Source organism: Lactuca saligna, chromosome 6, assembly GCF_052625555.1.
Source record: "Lactuca saligna cultivar CGN05327 chromosome 6, ASM5262555v1, whole genome shotgun sequence".
Taxonomy (NCBI): Eukaryota; Viridiplantae; Streptophyta; class Magnoliopsida; order Asterales; family Asteraceae; genus Lactuca; species Lactuca saligna.
In genome coordinates, this window is record NC_136422.1 from 96,319,640 (window position 1) to 96,342,147 (window position 22,508).

The 22,508-nt window shown below is 34.1% G+C and overlaps 1 protein-coding gene across 2 annotated transcripts; it reads right to left on the minus strand.

Annotated features, from left to right (window-relative positions):
* Window positions 1-10,230: 10,230 nt before the first annotated feature.
* Window positions 10,231-16,879, minus strand: LOC145000653 (type I inositol polyphosphate 5-phosphatase 2-like). Of its 2 annotated transcripts, XM_078959915.1 has the most exons (12): window positions 16,762-16,879; window positions 16,579-16,678; window positions 15,826-15,921; window positions 15,333-15,411; window positions 15,125-15,229; window positions 14,265-14,638; window positions 13,780-14,014; window positions 13,022-13,157; window positions 11,851-12,035; window positions 11,561-11,669; window positions 11,168-11,316; window positions 10,232-10,600 (listed from the first exon to the last, which is right to left on the minus strand). In XM_078959915.1, the coding sequence occupies exons 1-12, from the start codon at window positions 16,789-16,791 to the stop codon at window positions 10,423-10,425; spliced, it is 1,776 nt and encodes a 591-aa protein (XP_078816041.1). In that variant the 5' UTR covers window positions 16,792-16,879; the 3' UTR covers window positions 10,232-10,422. The 2 variants fall into 2 exon arrangements, with proteins under 2 accessions (XP_078816042.1, XP_078816041.1); XM_078959916.1 differs by lacking the exons at window positions 16,579-16,678; window positions 16,762-16,879 and adding an exon at window positions 16,005-16,191 and having other exon boundaries at window positions 10,231-10,600.
* Window positions 16,880-22,508: the final 5,629 nt, after the last annotated feature.

Consider the following 22,508-nt stretch of genomic DNA (forward strand, 5'->3'; position numbering starts at 1 on the left):
TCAACACCTTATCCAAGTAGATACTCTGACTAAGTCCAATTAGTCTTCTACTCCTTTCTCTTAATATCCTTATCCCTAGGATATAGGTAGCCTCCCCTAGGTCCTTCATAGCAAAGCACTTCCCAAGCCAGGACTTAACCTCCTGCAAGGTTGGGATGTCATTTCCTATGAGTAGTATGTCATCCACATACAGTACCAAGAAGCTAACTATACTCCCACTAGCTCTGACATACACGCAAGACTCATCTTCGCTTCTCAAGAAGCCAAACTCTTTTACCTTCTCATCAAAACAAAGATTCCAGCTCCGAGATGCTTGTTTTAATCCATAAATGGATTTCTCAAGCTTGCATACTCTATTAGGGTACTCTGCATTGACAAAACCCTCTGGCTGATTCATGTACACATCCTCAGCCAACTTTCCATTAAGGAAAGCGGTTTTGACATCCATTTGCCATATTTCATAATCATGAAATGCTGCAATGGCTAACATAACCCTAATAGACTTAATCTTTGCTACCGGCGAGAAGGTTTCATCATAATCAACACCTTGAGTTTGAGTAAAACCCTTCGCAACCAGTCGAGCCTTATAAGTATGCACTTTTCCTTCCATGTTTGTTTTCTTTTTGAAGATCCATTTGCACCCGACTGTTTTACGGCCCGGTACATTGTCAACCAAGTTCCAAACTTGATTGTCATACATGGACTGTATCTCGCTGTCCATAGCCTCCTTCCATTTAGCAGACTCCGGGCCTGCCATGGCTTCCTTAACACTGCTAGGTTCATCCAAATTTACTAGTGTACTATCACTAATAAACGTATCACCTTCCGTAGTAATATGAAAACCATAATAAAACGAAGGTGTGTTCCTAACCCGTGTGGAACGCCTCGGAGGTACAGACTCGTCAGCTGGATCAACAGGAGTTTCTTCCTCAGGTTGATTGCTAGTGTCTGAGGTTCCTTCACCAATTGATTCTTGAATTTCTTCAAGATCAATCTGCCTCCCACTGTCTCCTTGGCTTATAAATTCTTTCTCGCGAAAGATCCCTCTTCGTGCTACAAAGACCACATTCTCACTGGGTCTGTAGAAAAGGTAACCGAAGGATTTCTGTGGGTAGCCGATGAAAATACACCTTTCACTTTGGGGTTCAAGCTTATCATGAGATTCATGCCTCACGAAGGCTTCGCAACCCCAAATTTTGATGTGGTCCAAATTGGGAACCTTCCCAGTCCACATCTCATGAGGTGTTTTGGTAACCTTCTTTGTAGGGACTAGATTAAGGATATGGGCGGCAGTCTCTAAGGCATACCCCCAAAAAGATATTGGTAACGAAACTCGACTCATCATTGAGCGAACCATGTCCAACAAGGTTCGATTACGCCTCTCAGCTACACCATTCAGTTGTGGTGTCCTGGGAGGAGTCAATTGTGAGACAATCCCACACTCCTTAAGGTAGTCAAGGAACTCGGTACTAAGATACTCACCACCTCGATCGGATCGAAGCATCTTAATATTCCTGCCCAATTGATTTTCTACTTCCTGCTTGAATTCCTTAAACCTTTCAAAGGTTTCGGACTTGTGTTTGATTAAGTAGACATACCCATATCTACTAAAATCATCAATAAAAGTCACATAATACCGATTAGCATCCCTTGTGGCGGTTTTGAATGGCCCACATACATCAGTATGTATTAGATCCAACAAACCCTCACCCCTCTCACAAGTTCCAGTGAAGGGTGATTTTGTCATTTTCCCAAGTAGACAAGATTCACAACTATCATCTGATTTGAGGTCAAATGATTCCAAGACTCCACTCTTTTGGAGTTGGCCTATGCGTTTCTTGTTTACATGTCCAAGACGACAATGCCACAATGATGCTTTATCTAGGCTAGTAGAAGAATCAATATACAACACATTATTTCCTAAGTTGTCTACAATCGACACAGTTTCATACACACCATCACAAGGTAATGCTTTAAAATAAAACACATTATTAAAGAAAGCATTAATACCACCACATTCATTATCAAACGAAAAGGTAAAACCTTGTTTGTACAAAGCATGAAAAGAAATAATATTTCTCGCCATTTCAGACGAGTACACACATTTATTCAAATCTAATTTTAACCCATTATTAAGCAACAAAGTATAAACTCCAATCTTGGAAACAGGTGAAGCCTTCCTATTCCCCATGATTAAGTTTATCTTCCCGTGCTCCACATCCTCACTTCTTCTTAGGCCGTGCAAATCAGAACATATGTGAATACCACATCCTGTATCAAGCACCCAAGAGTTAGAATATGTTGAGTAATTAGACAATATAGTGTAAATACCTGCATAGGTGGGTTTCACTTTCCCATCCTTTAGGTCCTGCAAGTACTTAGGGCAGTTTCGCTTCCAGTGTGCCTTTTCATGGCAATAAAAGCATTCAGCATCCTTTGGGATGGCAGAAGGAGTGACAGAACCGTTCTTAGTCTTTGATGAGGAGCCTTCAAGAGACTTTCCCTTGGTACCCTTCGAAGGGTGCTTCCTCTTTTTCCCTTTGCCTTGCCCAATAGCTAAAACAGGGGTAGAAGTTGGAGTAGGAGTAGTAGAGGTAACAACCGCTTTACCCTTAAGACCGGTTTCAGCGGTCTTCAAGAGTCCTTGAAGCTTGCTGAGGGTAACTTCCTCCTTGTTCATATGATATGTCATTCGAAAATGATCATAACAAGAAGGTAAGGAGTGCAAAATGATGTCAATTGCTAACTCCTCGGGAATGTTAACATTCAGCTTCAGCAAACGGTCCACATACCTTTGCATCTTTTGCATGTGGCCCGTGACAGATTCACCGTCCTTCATGCGGGTAGTTATTATGGAGGAGATTATTTCATACCGCTCCTGACGAGCACTCTGATGGTACCTTTCCATCAGGTCTTGGTGCATCTCAAAAGGGTAGAAATCTTCATATGACTTTTGGAGCTCGGCTGTCATCGTGGCCATCATGATACATGCCACCTTAGTAGCATCTCTCTCATGAGTCCTGAATTCAGCGATCTCCTCAGGAGTAGCAGTAGAATCATCAAGTTCTTTTAACTCCTTATCGAGGACATATTCCTTGTCCTCGTAACGAGTAACCATCCTGATGTTCCTAATCCAATCCATGAAGTTGGAACCATCAAAGATGACCCTCCCACAAAGATTCATGAGAGAGAAAGAACCAGTTGGGTTAGAGCCTGAAGCATTAGTGTTGGAAGACATCTGAAAGAAGAAAGTAAGTTTAGATTAGATATTTAGGATCCTTAATAAGACACCCAAATGTAATATTAAGGCTAGGATCCAATCACAATATATTACACTTAGAAGAGGGATGCCGTAATCTAAGTAATAATATATTTGAAAGGTAGGTGAATGACGATTCACTAATTTCCACCATGAAAACGAAATGATTTATTAGGTTTAATTGGATTTGAAATTCCTAGATTCTTTTGAGATTCATTGAACTTTTCAATGGCATGTTTCAATCTCGATTGTGCCCTTCAAGTTTTGTGACTGGGATGCTGAGGATCACAAAACAAGGTGTGAATAACTATGCTAATTCACTTGGCACTCTTAATATTATCACCTAATCAATGTGCCGGTTAACCACACACGCTCCATTGATCTATGACAAACATTAAGTCACCCTTCGTGATCCTTACTAGTCCTAGTTAGTGTGCCGGTTAACCACACACGCTCCACCAACGACTTGGTAAGGTACAAAGTGTGAATTCCATGGATTAGCACCATGTTCACATTTTCCTAAAATAACTAAGATTGGGAATTAAAAGAGTTTAGTTATTTTATAATATTCATTATACTTTTAATGAGGATTTAAAGTCATTGTTCTACCCGTTCGGCTAACGACCCTCCACCGATCAAGCAAGCGGTGGGTGAGAGTATACACCCATTAAGTCGCCATTTTATAGGCAACAACCTTATACCCACCTTATAGACCGGCTTCGTGAATGAGGCCTACTAACGGTAAAACGACTTATTCTTATACATATATATAATAATTAACCATTAATGTTATAAATAGTATAAGGGTTGAATTTTAACTATTAAAACTCTAAGGTTTGGAATTAAAGTTTATTAAAGTGTGTGAAACTTTACAAATTCCAAAACTTGAGGGCAAGTTTTGTAACTTCGCAAAACTCTTCATTTCATAACTTATGAATTAAAGGTTCATAAAAATGAAGACTCTTCATTTTCATGTAACTTATGTGTTTTAAGTGTGTGTTAAATGAAAGTGACCTTTGGTAATCCATAACTTGAGGACAAATTATGGACTCCATTAAAACACATAAATGATCAAGAATTAATTCTAAACAATTCAGCAAATAATTCCTATCATTTCCTAAATTCATAAGAACATGAACATGATCATCAAAATTCAAGAATTATATGAACACATAAAATCATGGAATTTTGATATATGCTATTGTAAATGGATTAGAACAACCATTACACCAACTAAAAATAAGTTTTATAACACCAAAACAATTTAGGGTAATGTTTCTAGTCCATTTCCAGCAGCAAAAGTCGAGAATCTGCATTCTTTCGATCCTACTCGTCGAGTGCACGAACTGACTCGTCGAGTAGGTTGAAGTTTGCCTTGGACTCGTCGAGTCCCCCCAATGGACTCGGCGAGTCCACCATGCAGACAGCAACGATTTCGACTTTTTTCATTATTTTGCATCAAGTATCAAACAAGCAAGCCTAGGCTCTGATACCACTGTTGGGTTTTGAGCAATCTAACACTTCCTAAGTGTGCATGCAACCCTAATAAACCTTGGATCTATGTTTGTCTAAATACATGCAAAATAATAATTTTCCAAGGTTTATAACCTATCTAACATGGCATGGGGAACATTTCAACATAAAAGAGTTAGAAGAGATTACATACCTTTTGGTGAGTTTGGTTCTAAGGAGTTTGAGGGCCAAGCACCAATAGTGTGAATGCCTCAAATGTAATCACAAACACCACAAACTCTTGGAAAACTTTGAGAGAGTATACACCTTGTATAGAAATCGGCCACACACATGCACACACACACTAGTTCACTAGTTTTTCTCTTAGGCTCCATTTCATGCTCCATAAGCATGCTTATATAGTATGCATGGTTAGGGTGAAACCCTAATAACCCATGTCTTTTCCTTTTCCAAGGATCCATGGGTTAAAAGCTCCATGGATCATCCATGGACTTCCACATAAGCCTAGCCCATTAACAAATGAGTATTAGCCCACACTATATAAAACAAATAGCCCATAATTTAATTAGTATTCCTTTTAATCTCTAAATTAATTCATGATTAATTTAAGACTAAAACTAATTAAATAACGTAACTTCATATTAATATATTATAACTCATAATATATAAATAAACATATGTGTATAACTCTCATAAAATTATCCATAATAGTTTGGATGAGATGCAACCCAAATGGACCATGCCGGTCGGGTCAAGTATATACCAAATAAGTTATGGACTTAGACACCTTATCCAACATTAACTTTATGTTGTATTCACCTAATATGTATAAGGCTTCTTCAATATCCCTAAGGTGATCTTCAGCTCTTAATGATTTAACCACCATGTCATCAATGTATACTTCCATGATGTCCCCATGTTTATCCTTAAACATCCTATTTACCAATCTTTGGTATGTTTCTCCTACATTTTTTAGACTAAGGGCATAACTATATAGCAATAAATACCTATGGGGGTTATGAAGGTTGTATCTTCTTGACTCGATGGTTCCATTCGTATTTGTTAGAATCTAGTTGATGCATCCATAAATGTTATTAATTCATGGTCATCTATGGCATCTACCATAGAGCCGATGTGTGGTAAAGGGAAAGGATCCCTAGGGAAATCCTTATTAAGATCTGTGTAATCCACACATACTCACTATTTACCATTTTTTTCTGCACAACTACCACGTTGGCCAGCCACCTTGGGAATTTGGCTTCTTTAATCATCCCAGTCTTAAGAAGTTTCTCGACTTCCTCTTAGATGATTTGGTTCCTTTCATCAACAAAATTTATTCTTTTCTAATGTATAAGTCTGAAAGAAGGATCTATATTAAGTTTTTGAGTTATAATTTCTTTACTTATACCTACCATATCTTCGGGTTTCCATGCGAAAGCTTTTCTTCCATCCTTTAGGAACTTCACTAGGTCTTGCTCAATTTATTTAGATATTGAGGATCCTATAAGTACTCTGGCATCATGATCCTCGATATTTAGGGAACTTATTTTACATCTTGTTCTTTTGTTTCTAATACATTTCGTTCCCTTTTATTTAATTTCTATGCTTTTCATGGTATTATGGATGGCGTCATCAAAGTTTTATGACATTATTTGGAACATTTTTTTATCATCGATGATCTTCACTGTCCACCAAGGGGTATGCATCTTGACATATTGATGGTACATCAAGGTACAACTTTCATGTCATGGATCCAAAACCTACCTAATATCACATTTCAGGAAGACATAGCATCAATAACACAAATGTGTTGCATAGAATTTATCCACTAGATGTGGATAGGTAGTTTGATTTATCCACATGTATGTTTTGTTTCTTCATTGAATCCTATAAACACTAAGGTTTTTTTTATGATCTCAAATTTTGGTATGTTCATACGGTTAAAGCATCTACGAGTATGATGTTCATTGAGGATTATCCATCTACCAGGATCCTTCTAACAAAGTGATTGGAAACGTAGGAAGTTATCACAAGTCTATCATGGTGAGGATCTTGGATGTTTTATCTATCTTGTTCATCAAATGTTATTTTGTCTTGCCTGTAATCAATGTGTTCTTCCACAGTATTTCTTCTTTGTGTTCCTTGGATACCTTAGCATGTCTTTTCCCTATAGAATAAGAAGTTCCAAAAATGTCAGAACCATAGAAATAGCATTAATTACCTTACCATCTAGATTATGGGATCCTGGTTTTTCTAGGATCTTCACATGATCTTGTTCATTTTCTCTGTATCTTTCTTTTCTCCTTCCTATGATCTCTTTAAGATATCATTTCCTCAGGAGATAGCTAATTTCCTTCCTCAGGGCTATACAGTCTTCAGTTACGTGGCCAAAATCTTGTGGCATGCACACCATTTGGACTTGTTCTTCCAGCCACTTGATTTTTCTCCTTTCCTCAGCCACCTTGCTTTCTCACCAAGATCATGCATGTTAAAAGTTAAACCTGAAATATCCATAAAGAGGCAGTCAGAGATCCTAGGAATTCATCTTCATCCCCTCATTATCAAGGGAATTAACTCTATGATGGTCAGGTTTGGAGTATGGTTTTCGTTTATAGGATCTTTGGGTCAGGATTCGACCTTCTTATTAGGATTATCATATGAATTTCGGGTGCTGGTCCTATTTTGAATTTCTTTATGTTCGTCTAGTCTGATAATTCTCAACGCTTTACTTCTGACTTCATCCATTCTCATGCATGGGTCATCAAAAGATCTTCATAGAATGGAGAATCCTTCTTTAGGCCCATTTTAAAATCTTCCATTATAGTCGCCATGTCAATGTTCGGAATGTTTAATGCTTCCCTGCCAAACTAGCTTACAAAGTCTCTAAGGGATTCCTTAGGATCCTGGACTACTCAATAATGATCACTAGTGATCTTTTCAAATATCATGCTGCAAGAGAACTGATTATTGAAAAGGTTAACTAAGTGAGAAAAATAAGTAATGAGAGTATGTAGGAACATTTAGAAGCCATTCCAAGTTTGATTCTGTAAGATTCGAAGAAAAACCCTTGCATAAACAAGCCTATTCTAAGTGTAGTGGAATAGGAATGATTTCCATCTTTCATTATATTTTGTTATGTGCTCCTCAGGATATGTTGTTCCATTGTAATGTTTAATGTTGGGAATTTGGAAACATTTTGGAACCTCAATGTCGGCTATCGAGGGAATAAATATCGAGATCCTATGGCTGGTGGGTGATACTTCCAGTACAGGTTGAACTACTCCTAACATGCTCGAGATCATCTGCCTTAGTTGTTGAAGTTCCTTCGCCATGATTAGACTTATTCATGCATCAAGATTCATGGAGTTAGTATTAAAGGCATTATTTTCGAAGAAGTTACCAGTGTCATTGTTCTTAGGAGTAATGAAGGTTTCACCATGATCCTGGATCACAAGAGCTTGATTTGTTTGGGGTTACATCCGAAGTCAAAATAGGGGTGGATGCTAGGGTTTCAGTCTCTGGACGTTTCCCTAAGGATCCTGTGCTATCAAACTTTAGGATCTTAGGTTGCATGATCGAGTGTGTAGCTTCTTGAGGTTTGCCGATCTCCTCTCTTATCCTTCCCACTTCCTTGAGCAATTTCATGTTGTCCTCCAATTTTTGAATCACTTGTTGCATCAACATCTTCATCATGGATATGAGTTCATTATTGGAGATCCGAATGGGAGGATCCTGGAATCCTAGGAATCCTAGATTCCTATGGCTAGTGATCGGAGAGGTGATCTTTTTAGAAGCATCATAAATTTTGTTATGACCAGGAGGTCTGCTCGGAGGTGATGGAAGACTTTTTAAAGAAATAGGAGGACTAGAGAAAGAAGATAGGGTTGATTACCTAGACAAGATTTTCGAGCATCATGAACACCACGGCCTAATGGTGGTTGCCAGTTTGTTTTGGTCAAAAATCAATTTAGAAGATATCAACCAAATTGTATGAGAGGTTATGTTGTTATGGCTAATCGGGATATAAATTTCAGATTTAAAATGACACAAATGATTTACAAGGAAAGCCTTTGATCCTTGCTAGGATCTTCATCACAAAACCTTAGGAGGTGATAATGATCACCTACCTTGTTTAATTTTATTGATGGAAAGCAAGTTACAAAAATGAGATTGAAATTACGAGAACAAGTGTTTCAATGAGTCTAACTTGTGTTGTAGTGTGATTTATACATATGTATTTATATCCTAGGTCCAATAACTACAAGTCCGATATTATCAAGATCCTATTGAAGAAGTATTTGCATATTGCCTTGACTTGGTATTTTTGGGTCTTAAGCTTGGTTGAAACGATTCTTCAGAGCTGATGAATCTTTTGTTGACTAATTCTACACACGTGAAGAATAAACTAGAAATGTATGGTAATTTCGTTAGGAAATAATAATGGTGATGGTTAGGATCCGGATGTATGTTTCAGGATTCTGAGACTCCTTTAAGATCCAGGATCCGGGATAGGTTTAAGGATCTTGAACGTTAAAACATATCTTTTATGTATCATACTTATATTCTTGATGTAATGATATTGGCGTGATGAGAAAAACATTAATGGACTATACATATCTTGTATGTATCATATTTATATTCTCAATGTAGTGCTCAGATACCATGTCGATTAGTGTTTCTCGAATCACATCACTTGCACTACATCAAGAGTATAAATATGATACAAAGAAGATAATAGGGTTTTAGCTATGTGGGTAAATACAAAGGGTCATGTAACCAAAACACAAATACAATAAATAGAACGTCTAACATTATGGACTATAAGTGATTACCCTACTCAAGTCATTTACTAAGAAAGTTATAGAAAATGAATTTCTACTTAAAGTTGGCTAATTACTAGTTTGTAGTTGGGCTTTCATAATTATTACCGAAGACTCCATTAAACATATGAAACAAAAGTAGTTAGTTCAAGCACAAATTAGTGTAGCTTGGTAGATTCAAAACAAATTCCGCGAAAGCTTTCACCTTATTTTGACTAGTTTAGCCCAAAAGAAGAAAACGTCACAAGTAGTTGAATACTTCAATGTTAAATTTAACGATAGTGCCAAAATTGGTACAAAATTTGGGGAAATCTGGCGACTTTTTTTTTAATCATGTAAATGTCATATTTCATGGTCCTTCGGGTTTAAATATGAAGAATTCATGTTTAGCTTATGTTCTCCTATATTTATTTGTTAAAAAAGAGGTTTGGTTATTCTTATAGCAATTATAACTCTTAAGTTTCATGACACTATGCCGCCATAAGCACAATATATAGTAGCTCGCTTGGGGACTGCATCAAAGTATAATTCTCACATTGAGCTAATTTACACGCGATCACAAACTCACATATTGTAACTTTTAAGATTCAAAACTTTCACCATTTCAAAAAAATACCAATATAGTTTTTTTTTTTTTTTTTTTTTTTTTTTTTTTTTTTTTTTTTTTTTTTTTTCCTGTAATGTCAATATTCTTATATAAAAAGAGTAAACTTATGAGTTACTATATTGTTACAAATACATGTCGTAATTAAGTGTAGAAGCACCTTCACATGAAATTTTTTATAAGACCAACATTAATAATAATATCATCAATGAAAAGGAATTTAGAACTTAAACCTCTTTGGAATAATTTAACTCCTCCATGAATGATTATATTTGGATGAACGGAATAGTCAAATCAAGAGCTCGACGAATCTTTGTAGGGTCAAATACTTCAACCATAACTGAAAAAACTGATCTAACGGGCCGATGATCGGACATTTGTAAATCCAAACTATCATAACGAAGTTGTTCAATGCCTTTCCCCTTCCATAAAATACGATCACACCTGCATTATATGAGTAAGATTCATTATGTTTTTCACTCGATAATAATATCCATTTTGAATTTTCAGACATTTAGCTATTTTTTATTTTTTTATTTTTTTACAAAATGTGAATAGGAATATTATGTTACAGCCAGCAAGGTGTTGTGTAGAAAAGGGTGAAATTTCAAATTAAAAATTAGCCTATTTTTAAAATCTTATTTTATATTTATTTTAAATTTATGTAAAATTTATTTATTTTTTATTTTTTACTTCATAACAAATATAATAAAGATACGTGGCTCTTTTATTAAAAGGACAAATGGAATTTAATACTTTCAGCCATACCCTAGACGTTCAGAAATCCTCGAAAGGGTTGTCATAATTAAAATTCAACTTTTGCTTAGGAAATTTGAAATATGATTAAACACAAATAATTTCTGTTTGTAACTATAGAAAAATGGCATAAGGATCGTCTAATTTTTTTTTTTTTTTTATTTTTTATTTTTAAGTTTTGCTTAGCATGAGACATATTTAGCGTTAAAAAAAAGCTGTTTTGTTGACCTCAAAACTGTAAAAATGTTCACATACCATGCTGGTGTTCTTCTTTTCTCCCCTTCTTTAGGAATTTCACCTATGTAGTGATCCGAATTGATTTCATACTTGTAGGTGGGTGGGAAGTTGATAACACCTTCCTTCCATCCCTCAAAGACACACCCGCTTCTAAGCTCTTTGCATAGCTATCATTAACATTAATCTTTAACTATTTTGGATGATCAAGAGAAAAAGGTTTTTCATGTCTTTTGCACAAAGTAAAAACCGAAAGCAGTCTTTGGTACATCTTTTTAAATGTTATAAAAATTCAAAATTTTGTCTCTTTACATTGCAATGCACATCAAAGGCAGTAGATCACCATGATTTTTGTCACCTAACAAATAAACATGCCATATGCTAAACTTATAATCATGAATCTAATTAATTTACCTGATCATTGTATAACAGTTTCTCCCACTGCTTCAAGGCAACAAGTTTTCTGACGTCTGCATCTGCCATATTGATACGATAATTCAAATCGCCAAACCAAAATATTTTGCTGTTTAATGGAGAAAAAACAACTTAGTATCAAAAGTATGAGAAATGAGGCTTTCTCGGTTAAGTCCTAATTTCTTTTACACATATGCTCTATTTTTTTCAAACTAAATCATTTTCTAAAATATTATTTAAATCATCGTTTATCCAGACAACACTTGAAAGAAAAAAAAACATGGCCTTACTCATGAGATGGAATTGTTTTAGGTTGATCATGGTCTAATACCGATAAGAAATGAGTTCGTCTCAAGATCTCATTAACATCAGAGTTGCGCCTCCCATCGTCCCCGTCCTTGTGTCCGGAGCTCAAATGAGAACAAACGAAACATATTCGTGTTTGATAAAGAGACATGCTAACGGAAATAGATCCCTAGACCAAAAACTTTTGATTACTTTCTTCTCAATAAGAAGGTTTAGATGCATAGTAATGTACATTTATCTATTTTTGTGTTATATTATATTACTATATTACTCTCACTTCTTGACATTACAACTTTACAATATCATACACAAGGGTCTAAATAAACTTAGATGTGACTTGACGACAATGTCAAGCCTCAAGTTATTATAAGGTGTGGCTCAGCGTGTCATTTGTAAGGCGTGACTTAAGGTAATAATTTTGTGTATATATATATATATATATGTGTGTGTGTGTGTGTGTGTGTGTGTGTGTGTGACTTAAGACAATATTTTGTTAAAATTTGACGTCAAATAGAAGCCTTCAAGCCATGACGAAGCTATGGTGAACATTTTAGAACCTTGATTACACTTTCATTTTTTTCTTCTTATTTAGACATTGTATGAGTTATCTATTAGAAAAAACATTTTATTTTGAAAAATATACCCTTATAACATTGTATTTTTCCTTATTTTAATATATAGACATTAAAGTGTTAAAGACTCAGCCTAGTTATAATTTCAAATAGTTTCAAATCGTTTATTTTCATCGCATTATGCTTTGAAATCTAACCAATTAAAGCAACGAAATAGGTTTAAATTTAAATGACATTGCTATAACTATGTAGAGTTTCTAAATTACCATGTATTAAGAGAATATCAACGTTGAAGTTTTTCAAAATTAAGACACTATATTTTGAAAATTCTAGAAGCATATGTGTGTACTTTCAAATTTATTTTCTAATTAGGAGATTGAAAATTTTACCTAATTATAGGAGTGATAATTATTTTGAATTTGTGTGCTACTACTCGATGTATTCAGTAGATTAGAATGTTGTAATAGGAGGAAAAGAAAGTGGGATGTTAAAATAAACAAATTAATCGAAGTACATTTTTATTTATTGTGCACATACAAAGAGTTCTCATAATGGGTTGATTCAATAAGATGCAGGAAATTACCTTATTTCCCATATAGCCCATAAGCCCGATGCCAATGGGCGTTACCTTTACATTGCTGATATTCCTTCTCAACCTTCTCCGAACCCAAATCGAAAGGTATATACCAACCATCTGCTTACTCACGATTCGAACATACCTAATACATAACAAGTACTTTTGGTTTAGTTTGGTCTAGCACTGCTAATTTCAATTTGTCGTATTACAAACTCATAGTGTATCAAAGAGAGTTTAAACTAATTAAGATAATCATCCTTTATATATTTCGAAAAGGGAGATTGTTTCTTTTTTTCATATAAAGGACAAAATAACAGGAAATACGGAAAAACTCTTACATGTTCACCACTTTATCAATTTAATCACATCACTATTTTCTATATTATAACATTGTACTCTTTAAGCCATTTCTAAAATGACCATTTTTGTTGCTCACCTGATTTTGAGAAATAGTAAATACATTTCATCATTTATTGATTTTGCCACAAAATTATTAGTTTCTTTATTTTGGTTATTATGGTTAAAGTGATATAATAGAACCGTTTATTAGCTAAATTGATATAATGGTAGCCAAAATCGACAAGGTAAAAGTATGTTGTCATTGTATATATTTTTACAATTATATCAAAATAGGCCAATGAGAAAGATGTTTTTCTTAAAATATGTGTAACAATTCAATCACTACCAAAAATAGTTGCACAACTAAATTCGATAATCTGGTGGAAATACAAAGTATTTTTTTCCTAGAAGGTTAAGAAAAACACCTATCAAATTTTCCGCGACTTTTTATCGGTGGATTTCCTTGTTCGACTTCTATTATGTCCATGAGAGAATCATCATCTTCTTCCATCACTAGTTCGGATACATTGTAGAGAGAATCAACATGATCAGCCCTCTCTTTTTTCTCCGTCCAAAGCAAACCGACGTCGCACGAGCTATGACGCAACAATCTCAAACCGCCGAGATCAACCACATTACCTCGTGGACCGAAATTGTTAGCTATAAGGTAGGAACAAGAATATTGTGGTTAGTTGTGATACCAAAAGTCAGGGTAGTGTGTGTATATATATATATATATATATATATATATATATATATATATATATATATATATATATATATATATATATATATATATATATTTCCTCTTACCTGGTATAAAGATACAAATACTTTGTAATTCAAACGAAGAATACAATTCAAATGATTTCGTTGTTAAAAGCTCTCTAATACTCGAAGTGTCACTTACATTCATGTGTAAACCAATCTTTACGAACTTGATCCGAGCTACTTAGCACTCTACGTAAGTTGTTACCCGAAAAACAAATATCGTGTTTTCTATCTGGTGTGTATTCGGGCCAATCGAGGCCGTTGAATCCCGTTAAACCAATCATTGAAGTAATCTCGTTCCTTTCGGAATCAGTTATTTCGGTTGACAGGAAATCCACATTGCTTTTGATCTCGGCAACAGGAGAGGTCGGGGCACTATAGCTTTTTGGTACGTATTCGGCTTCTTGTGATTTGTTAAGAGATTTTCGAATGACTGCCTCCCATTTTATAATCGGTGCTCGAGTCTCGGCTCCAAGCACATTCCCCGCGTTCAAAGGAACAACTTCTTGAAAACTGTTAACGGAATTTTTTGTTAGGGATTCTAGTTGCGATAAATGTTTCAAAATAGTTTGTTTTTTGTAAAAAAAATAATAATAATAATAAGTCATTTAAAAAAGAAATTCAAACTCCTAATAAAAAAATGATATTAATTCGGATGCATCATGTGAATTAGATAACTTTTCTAATCCAAAACTCAATGTATTCTAAACATTGTCATTATCAATAACGACACAACCAAATTTCACAACAATATAACGTACAAATATGAAATTTGGCTACATTGGCATTGTCCTTTTCAACAATTTTATAATATTGGAAAAAACCAAACTTGGTTATATTTTAATAAGTTGTTTCAATCAAAAGCACCTTGTGAACAAAAGATATAAATTTCATAACAACGAAAAAAAACTACAAAACTTCACAGCAACGTTACAAACTACCGCTAATTAAAAACATCAGTTACCCGAAACCAAAATTACAACAATGGCCATTACTTACCCGAGAATATATACGTCAGCCGGTTGGTGCATACTAAGCCAATCGTCGATATCAAGGCCATCAGGGGGAAGCTTTCCCGCAACATTCCAAGTCCCGATCATTAACCTACAAGACATGATCCATGTATGGGTGTTACAATATAATATGTATAGTTTTCAAGAATCGTGATTATGATGGAGAAGCAAATCTATTATATTTATAGCCAAACCTCAAATCTTTCGTTTTAATACAGTGAAGATCCTCTGATTTCCCCCTCTTGTGTTTTACCAATGGTTTTGCAGGTGTCACTAAAAATATACAACCATTAAACCTGCTTAGAAAAGCCCTTAGCAACCATTTAGTACAAATTTTATTTAAAAATTCAATTAGGGATGAACTACAATTTGGTCACATTAGGACCAGATTAATTAGGAACGGATTTGCAATGGATTCCAGATATATTGGATTACCGAGAGGTTGGTACGGATAATCGACCCATTGGAAATGGAATTAATGACGCATGAGCAGATGGACCAATGCCAGCATTCTAATACTGAAGTAGCATTATTTTGCATTTTGTTTTGTCATTATTTGAATATCTTATAATCTATAACATCTACTGCTTTGCATTTGCTTTTGATTTTTATTTAATGATTAAAACAAATTATTTTACAGGAAAAAAAAAAAAAAAAAAAAAAAAAAAAAAAAAACGAGATAATTACCATTTGAGGTTTCACTTGAGCATGTAGACATGTTCCTCTCTATTCTAGGAGAATTCTCCTCATTAAAACCCATATGTTCGCGTTTATGAGAGGAACCTGCAAAACGTTCAAACCATGATAACTAAAAAAGTAAGTCTCCTAGCTTTGTTACATATTACGTAGAGGATGTGATTTCTTACCTATAACATGATAGTCACATTACATATTAAGTTGTGCGACGTTTTAGAAGTATTATAAATAATGGTACTAAGAATGATTTCATTGATATCTAAACTGGAACTTTTTTCCCATCTACTAAGGCTTAGGGTTATCCTCATGTGTGATTTGTGAATGAAGGATGAGGCCACGTATATGTTACAATTCCACAACCTATCTACTAGGTTGTGGAAATTGTTTTCAAGAAGTGGCAAAAAGAAGAGAGAGAAAGAGAGAAATGTGAGGGACCGGATAGCGTAACCAATCAAATACATCGTATCCGCCGCCTTCATGACCACAGCCAACTCGCCGGTGCTTGGGGCGGTGTTCACGCCGCTTATGAACTGCCACATAGGATCTCATGCGTGTGGTTTGGAGCAGCATACCGGATAGCCTAAGATAGGACATGGGCTCGCCTCACTCTCTCTTTTGTGAATATGAGATAAATGACCTTCTCACATCATGAATATAGCCCTAGAAATTTTCTTAAGTCCCGATATATATTAAAGTCAGCCTAAGACTAGAAAAATTAAAGCTTTTTCATGATCCAAAACATACCATCGTCTTCACTTTCAGTATCCATTTCGTCTTCACTAAAATCATTATTCTTTGGATGAATATTTAACCATTTTTTCATCACAATTGACGGCCAAAATGCCTACAAAAAGACGCATCCTTCAAACATAAAAACCAAAAATAAAATAAAATCAAGAAAAGCAAGAAAGTTTTCTCGAAATGTACCACAGATCGTTTCCCTCTTCGAACATGCATACTGCCAAAGAATTATTAAAATCCCTGAAGAAAAAGATGTGAACTTTAAGAAACAGATGAATGTGAAGTTTATTATTTAAATGAATTCATCGTTCCAGAAGCCACGTTTATATAAATAATTGGTCCAACACAGAAACTCACAAAACTCAACTTGCCAGAAAAATCAATATTTTGGACCTCACTACAAAAACTTACATGAAACATCACAATCTTCTCAAATAAAGACATAAAAACAGCCAAATAGCTCCAAGACATCATTTTCAAACACAACTTCAGATGGATGAGATAAACCAATGACTATTAAATACTCTTCGTGTTTCATTTAGATTTGCAGAAAGCCACTAAATTAAGCTTTAAACATATTTAATCCAAGAAAAGTACCGATTTTGTAATAAATATGTTTAATGAGATGAACAAAAACATAGATTAACATCTTACTTGTGGTCCCTAATGTAGTTAATGCAAGATCATCAACCAAAACATTACTCAAATTATGATTTGGTTAGAAGGAAAAATTTAGAACATGTTAAGAATGTATTAAATCCACTGGGCCAAACTCACTTGACAAAGACAAAATTGTACTCGACATAATATAATAACTACAAACAAAGGGTTATCGGCAACAACGTCGACCGTTGTATTTGTCGACAGGCTTTTCTTTGTATGATACATAATTAGACTTGAAGGTGTGAACAACAAAAGCATCGGGCAAGGCTCGTATAGAGCGCTACATGTTGTGGGTAACCCCCCCCCCCCCCCCCCCCTCCCCCCTCACACACACACAAACACACACACATGCTGTGAAAACAAGTTCTTCTCATCATTGCATTGCGGAAGAGAGAGAAATTATATCGATTTCTATTAAACTCATTTTTTCACTCTTTTTTGTTCATCTATTCTCCATTAGCATGACGCCACTTGTTTTTTCCTTTACATTGTAAATCAAGATAATTTACGTGGAGCTTATATGGAGCCTAAGGTGCTGTTTGATTTTCTGAAGCAAAAATTCATAAAGAATAATAAAAATAGTTTTTTAATACGGAAAATTTAATAATGTATAACATTTCGGTAAGAATTAATAATAATTCAGTAAAAAATAATGATATTTCAACAAAAAAATAAAAATATTTAGTAAAAAAATAATGATATTTCATCAAAGATTATTATTATTCAATATAAAAAAAAATCAACAAGAATAATAAAAAAATGAAATAAAATTTCAACAACATATAATAAAAAATTAAAAAAAGAGGCCGAAAGAGATTGGAAGGGGCAGTACAAGTGTTGCGCGAAACAGAACACGCACAGAGGTTTTTGACTCCGAAGACTTCTAAAAAACAAACAACTACGAGATTAAAAGTGTTACGCGTATGTGCGCCGCGTAGAAATAAAAGATCTGAAGATGTTTTTCCAAAAAACAAACACCACCCGAGTGACCATCACAAACATAATACCATTCCCTCCAACTTTTATGTTAATTAAACCATTGACATATTAACGCCATCTTCACCGATCCCAAAATAATATTATTTTTGTTTCATGTCATGTGTCAGTTTTGTAATTATTTTTTATAACGTAAATCTTTACATCATTAGAGCAAATTGCTACAATCGACAACTACTTTAATATATATTAAACATATGACTATCATGTATAATTTATAAAGTTTGTTCCAATATTATTAATAATATAATATAATAATTTGTTAATCAAGTAATAAAATATCATTTAAACGTATAGTTTAGTAATATAAATGTAGTTAATTTATTTTAATAAAAACGAACCCTAAAATTAATAAATAGCATTACCATTTTTTCCTTTAAAAATGGATTAAAAAATGGGTAAATAGTGTTTCATCTCCAATCCTATTTTATTTTTTACCTTATTTTTACCCCCAAAAAGTATCTTCCATCATTTTAACTTATATAAATTATCAAATACACTCCTTCTACTAATTTGATTTTAACAAATATATAATTTATATTTTTTTTAATTTCAATAATATTAAATAAATAATATTATATTTATAATACGTAATTATAAGCTTTTGTAAAATACGTAATTATGTTTTAAAAATTCCAATATGTATTTAAATTTTAATATGAATTTGATAAACAAAAAGAAAAATTTATATTTATAATTAATTAATATAATTTAATATATAAGACAATATTATAAGTATTAAATATTACATTTAAATAATAATTAGTAGGTAAAAAAACAGAAATATATAAAAATATAAAACGAGGGATTAAAACCGACAACTCAAAGTTCATCACCATTTTGGGAGAAATGAATAGTATAGCACCATATTTGGTGTTATACTATTCATTTCCCCCAAACTGGGAGAAGAAATAGGGTAGGGTTGGAGAGGAATGAGAGAAGAAATGGAGAAAATTATGGAGAATGGGAGTGGTATGGAGATACTCTTAGATGTGAGTTAGGTGAAATATCAAAACTGTGATATTTTCTAACATTGTCGATTTGTGTGCCCTTATCAAATAAATTTTCTGAAAATGAAGAATGATAATTTGCGTTATAAGGTTTCCATAAAGCCAGACGGATCTTAAATCCGATAAGTAGAGCTCCAAGAAAATCCGTTTAATGTTTTGCGATTATTCATTTTAGATTCAATATATTTTATGAATCTGATTTGGGTTGAGATTAAAAATATAACAAATAATAATAGAATATAGTTTGAGTTCAAAAATGTGAAAGGTTTGTAGCTAATTCAAACGAAGCAGTGTACAATTCGTTTCAAGAAAATCAGATAAATACTGATTTTTATAACTTTAAAAAGACGTAACTTTCTCATACGACTTCCGTTTTAAACGTTCTTTATATCCACGGAATCAGGAGAACTTAGTCTATTCAAATTTTTTATCCTAACTTTAAAATATATTTAATACAAAATTTTATTTTTAACGCCATCAAAAGTTAAATTTTTGGTGATTTTCGATTCGATCTCAACGATAGAGGGTTTTGAGCCATTTGAGATGTTTTAAAAGCAATTTTGAATATAAGATATTTAATATACTTTACAAACTTAAAATTAAATGTAAATGGTCTTTATTGCATAACGGTTTGCGGTGGTTTGACCACCGAACTCTGACTAATTTTTACCGATTGTTACATTATCCCCTCATTGAAAGGAATTCCGTCCCAAAATTCAATATGCAGATAAAATATTATAAAAAAATTGGTGGTGTTTTTGTTTCGCTTGATCCACACATGATCATTCTATAGTCGTTTTATGTTGCATAACTCAAGATTGAATACCCAGTCGAATAGATGGCTCTATTCTAATCCCTACAAAAAGATATGAATATGGAATACGATTGAATCAAGTCTTTTAAGGTTGTCGACTCTTATATAAAATTCTTATCGCGTGTACTTTCCCAATTTTGAAATATTCGCATAGTTCCTAGCTCACTTCATTGAAACAGAGATAACGAGTGTGTCATCGGACCGACACTCCTTGAGACTTGGCATATCAAAAAGTGTCGTCTACATCGTTTAGTTCTCTAGATAACTTGGTATAAATATTTGGACCAAATTTTGTTAAGAATTTCGAAGGTCCTTTGAGTTACAGGTTAACCTGTCTTGTTCTTTAAGTCGAATCATTTCTCTAAAAGAATACACATGTACATCTTTAGTCTGTTAGCTTCATCCAAGACAATGCTCTTGTGTTCACTGCGCTTTGGTGTACAAATTCGGCTCATAAATTATCATGTGTCGTCATCCCTGAGCTGATTATCCAATCTTCATAGAGCTTCACTCTTTAACCTTTCTTGTCTCGAGTCAAACTTCTCGAATTTGAGTTGTAGGTTGTGAATGGATATTTATAGTTAATATCCATACTCAACGAGGTTTGGTACGTTCTTTTTGGCTCAAGTTATTTTCTACTATGTCAATCCCATTACAATGTTAACGAATCTCACACGTCATGATGACAAAAAATTTCTCATTTATGTCATTCAACCGAAAGCATAGGTAAAACCTTATCTTAATTCATCCATGGGCACCTCAATTCTTTATGTACACATCGTCGTAGATGAGCAAGTTCTTTGTTCTTTTAGAAAACTAGGATTTATGCGTTACACTATACTTGTTCCAACTTCTAGAATACAATCTCTTGGTTATCTTTCCGGTTGGGCCTTGTTTCCTTTTGGTGTTAACTTAGTTAACAGTTGGGCTACCATAAAGAAGTTCTCGATGGATTACTGGTAGTATCAAACATAAATTCTTTTGTTGTGAAAATTCCAACGTTCATTTCTTGGGAAGAAGTCTTCAGTTAAACTTCCACATTTGATCAAATCCTTCACATTTGATTAAATCCTTCACATTTTCTCAAATCCTTTTCATTTGATTAAATCCTTCATATTTTATCAAATTCTTCTCATTTGATTAAATCTTTCACATTTTATCAAATCCTTCACATTTGATTATGTTCTCCACATTTTATAAAATCCTTCTCAGTTGATTAAATCCATCACATTTTATCAAATCATTGTCATTCGATTAAATTCTTCGCATTTTATCAGATCGTTCACATTTGATTAAATCATTCATAGTTCATCTTTAGGGTGTGAAAGCAAATTTAGGTTCTTCTCTTACTTGTCATTATAAATGACCATGTCTTTCTCGTGGGGCAGGCTTCATCATATCGTTTACTAGTATAGATCTAGACAAAATGGGGAGGTAGTCGATTCAACCCTATAATAATGTCAAATCTTCTGCTCAGAATTTGCATAAAGTCTATAATTAAGGATCAATCGTTCATAGTTACAGTTAAAGGGGGGGGGGGGGGGGTCGTATAGGAGCTAACGTGACGCAAAAAGAAATGTGTCATATAGAAAACAATATTGGACTTCCGGCGACATACGCACGAGATTGACGTGAAAAACATGATTTGGTAAGTATTAGGATGAAATTTATTAACATTTCACGAGTAGATTTCCAACAGCTCACTAGTTGTCTCTACTCTATAGGTTTTCTCCAAACTACTAGGTTCATGACTCACAATAGGTTTAAGTTTAGGGTTCGCAAGGATTTATTTGCATATCTTAATTAAAACTACTTCAGCATATGAGTGCTTAATAAGAAACACACTAGTTACTACCGATGTTTCCTGGATTTCATTCCTTGTTTTGATCACGATTACTCTGACTCGAGTTGTCACCTCCTGGATCTTCTGTCTTGGGCAGTTTCACCAGCTTCATAACAAGCTTTTCTTCCACCAATGCTTGTTCTAATTTATGCATTTCATCTCTTAGTAGCATACTCCTATAAGCATCACCCGTGGTTCTTCTCGTGGCATAAGCAGAGTTGATGAAACATCCTAAAAATACAGTCCAAATTTTTTGTTTTAATTCATAAATAAAAACCATAAGTATCATTCATCATATAAAAATCATAAACCGTGTATCACATAAATGTTATAAACAACTATCAATATATCAAAATCATATGTCAAAACATCAGAGTAAATCATCCCATGCTAAAACCTATGGTGTGTGCCATGCATTCATCCCGAGCTCTTCCCCGTGCTAACGGAAGTACTTGAAACCAAAACTGAAAACTATAAGCATGAAGCTTAGTGAGTCTCCCCAAACTACCACATACCATACACATAATCACATAATAGCATACATTAGGCCCCGTCCGACATTAGACGAATCTGGCATCAAGCCCCGCCCTGCATCAGACCGGAGTTC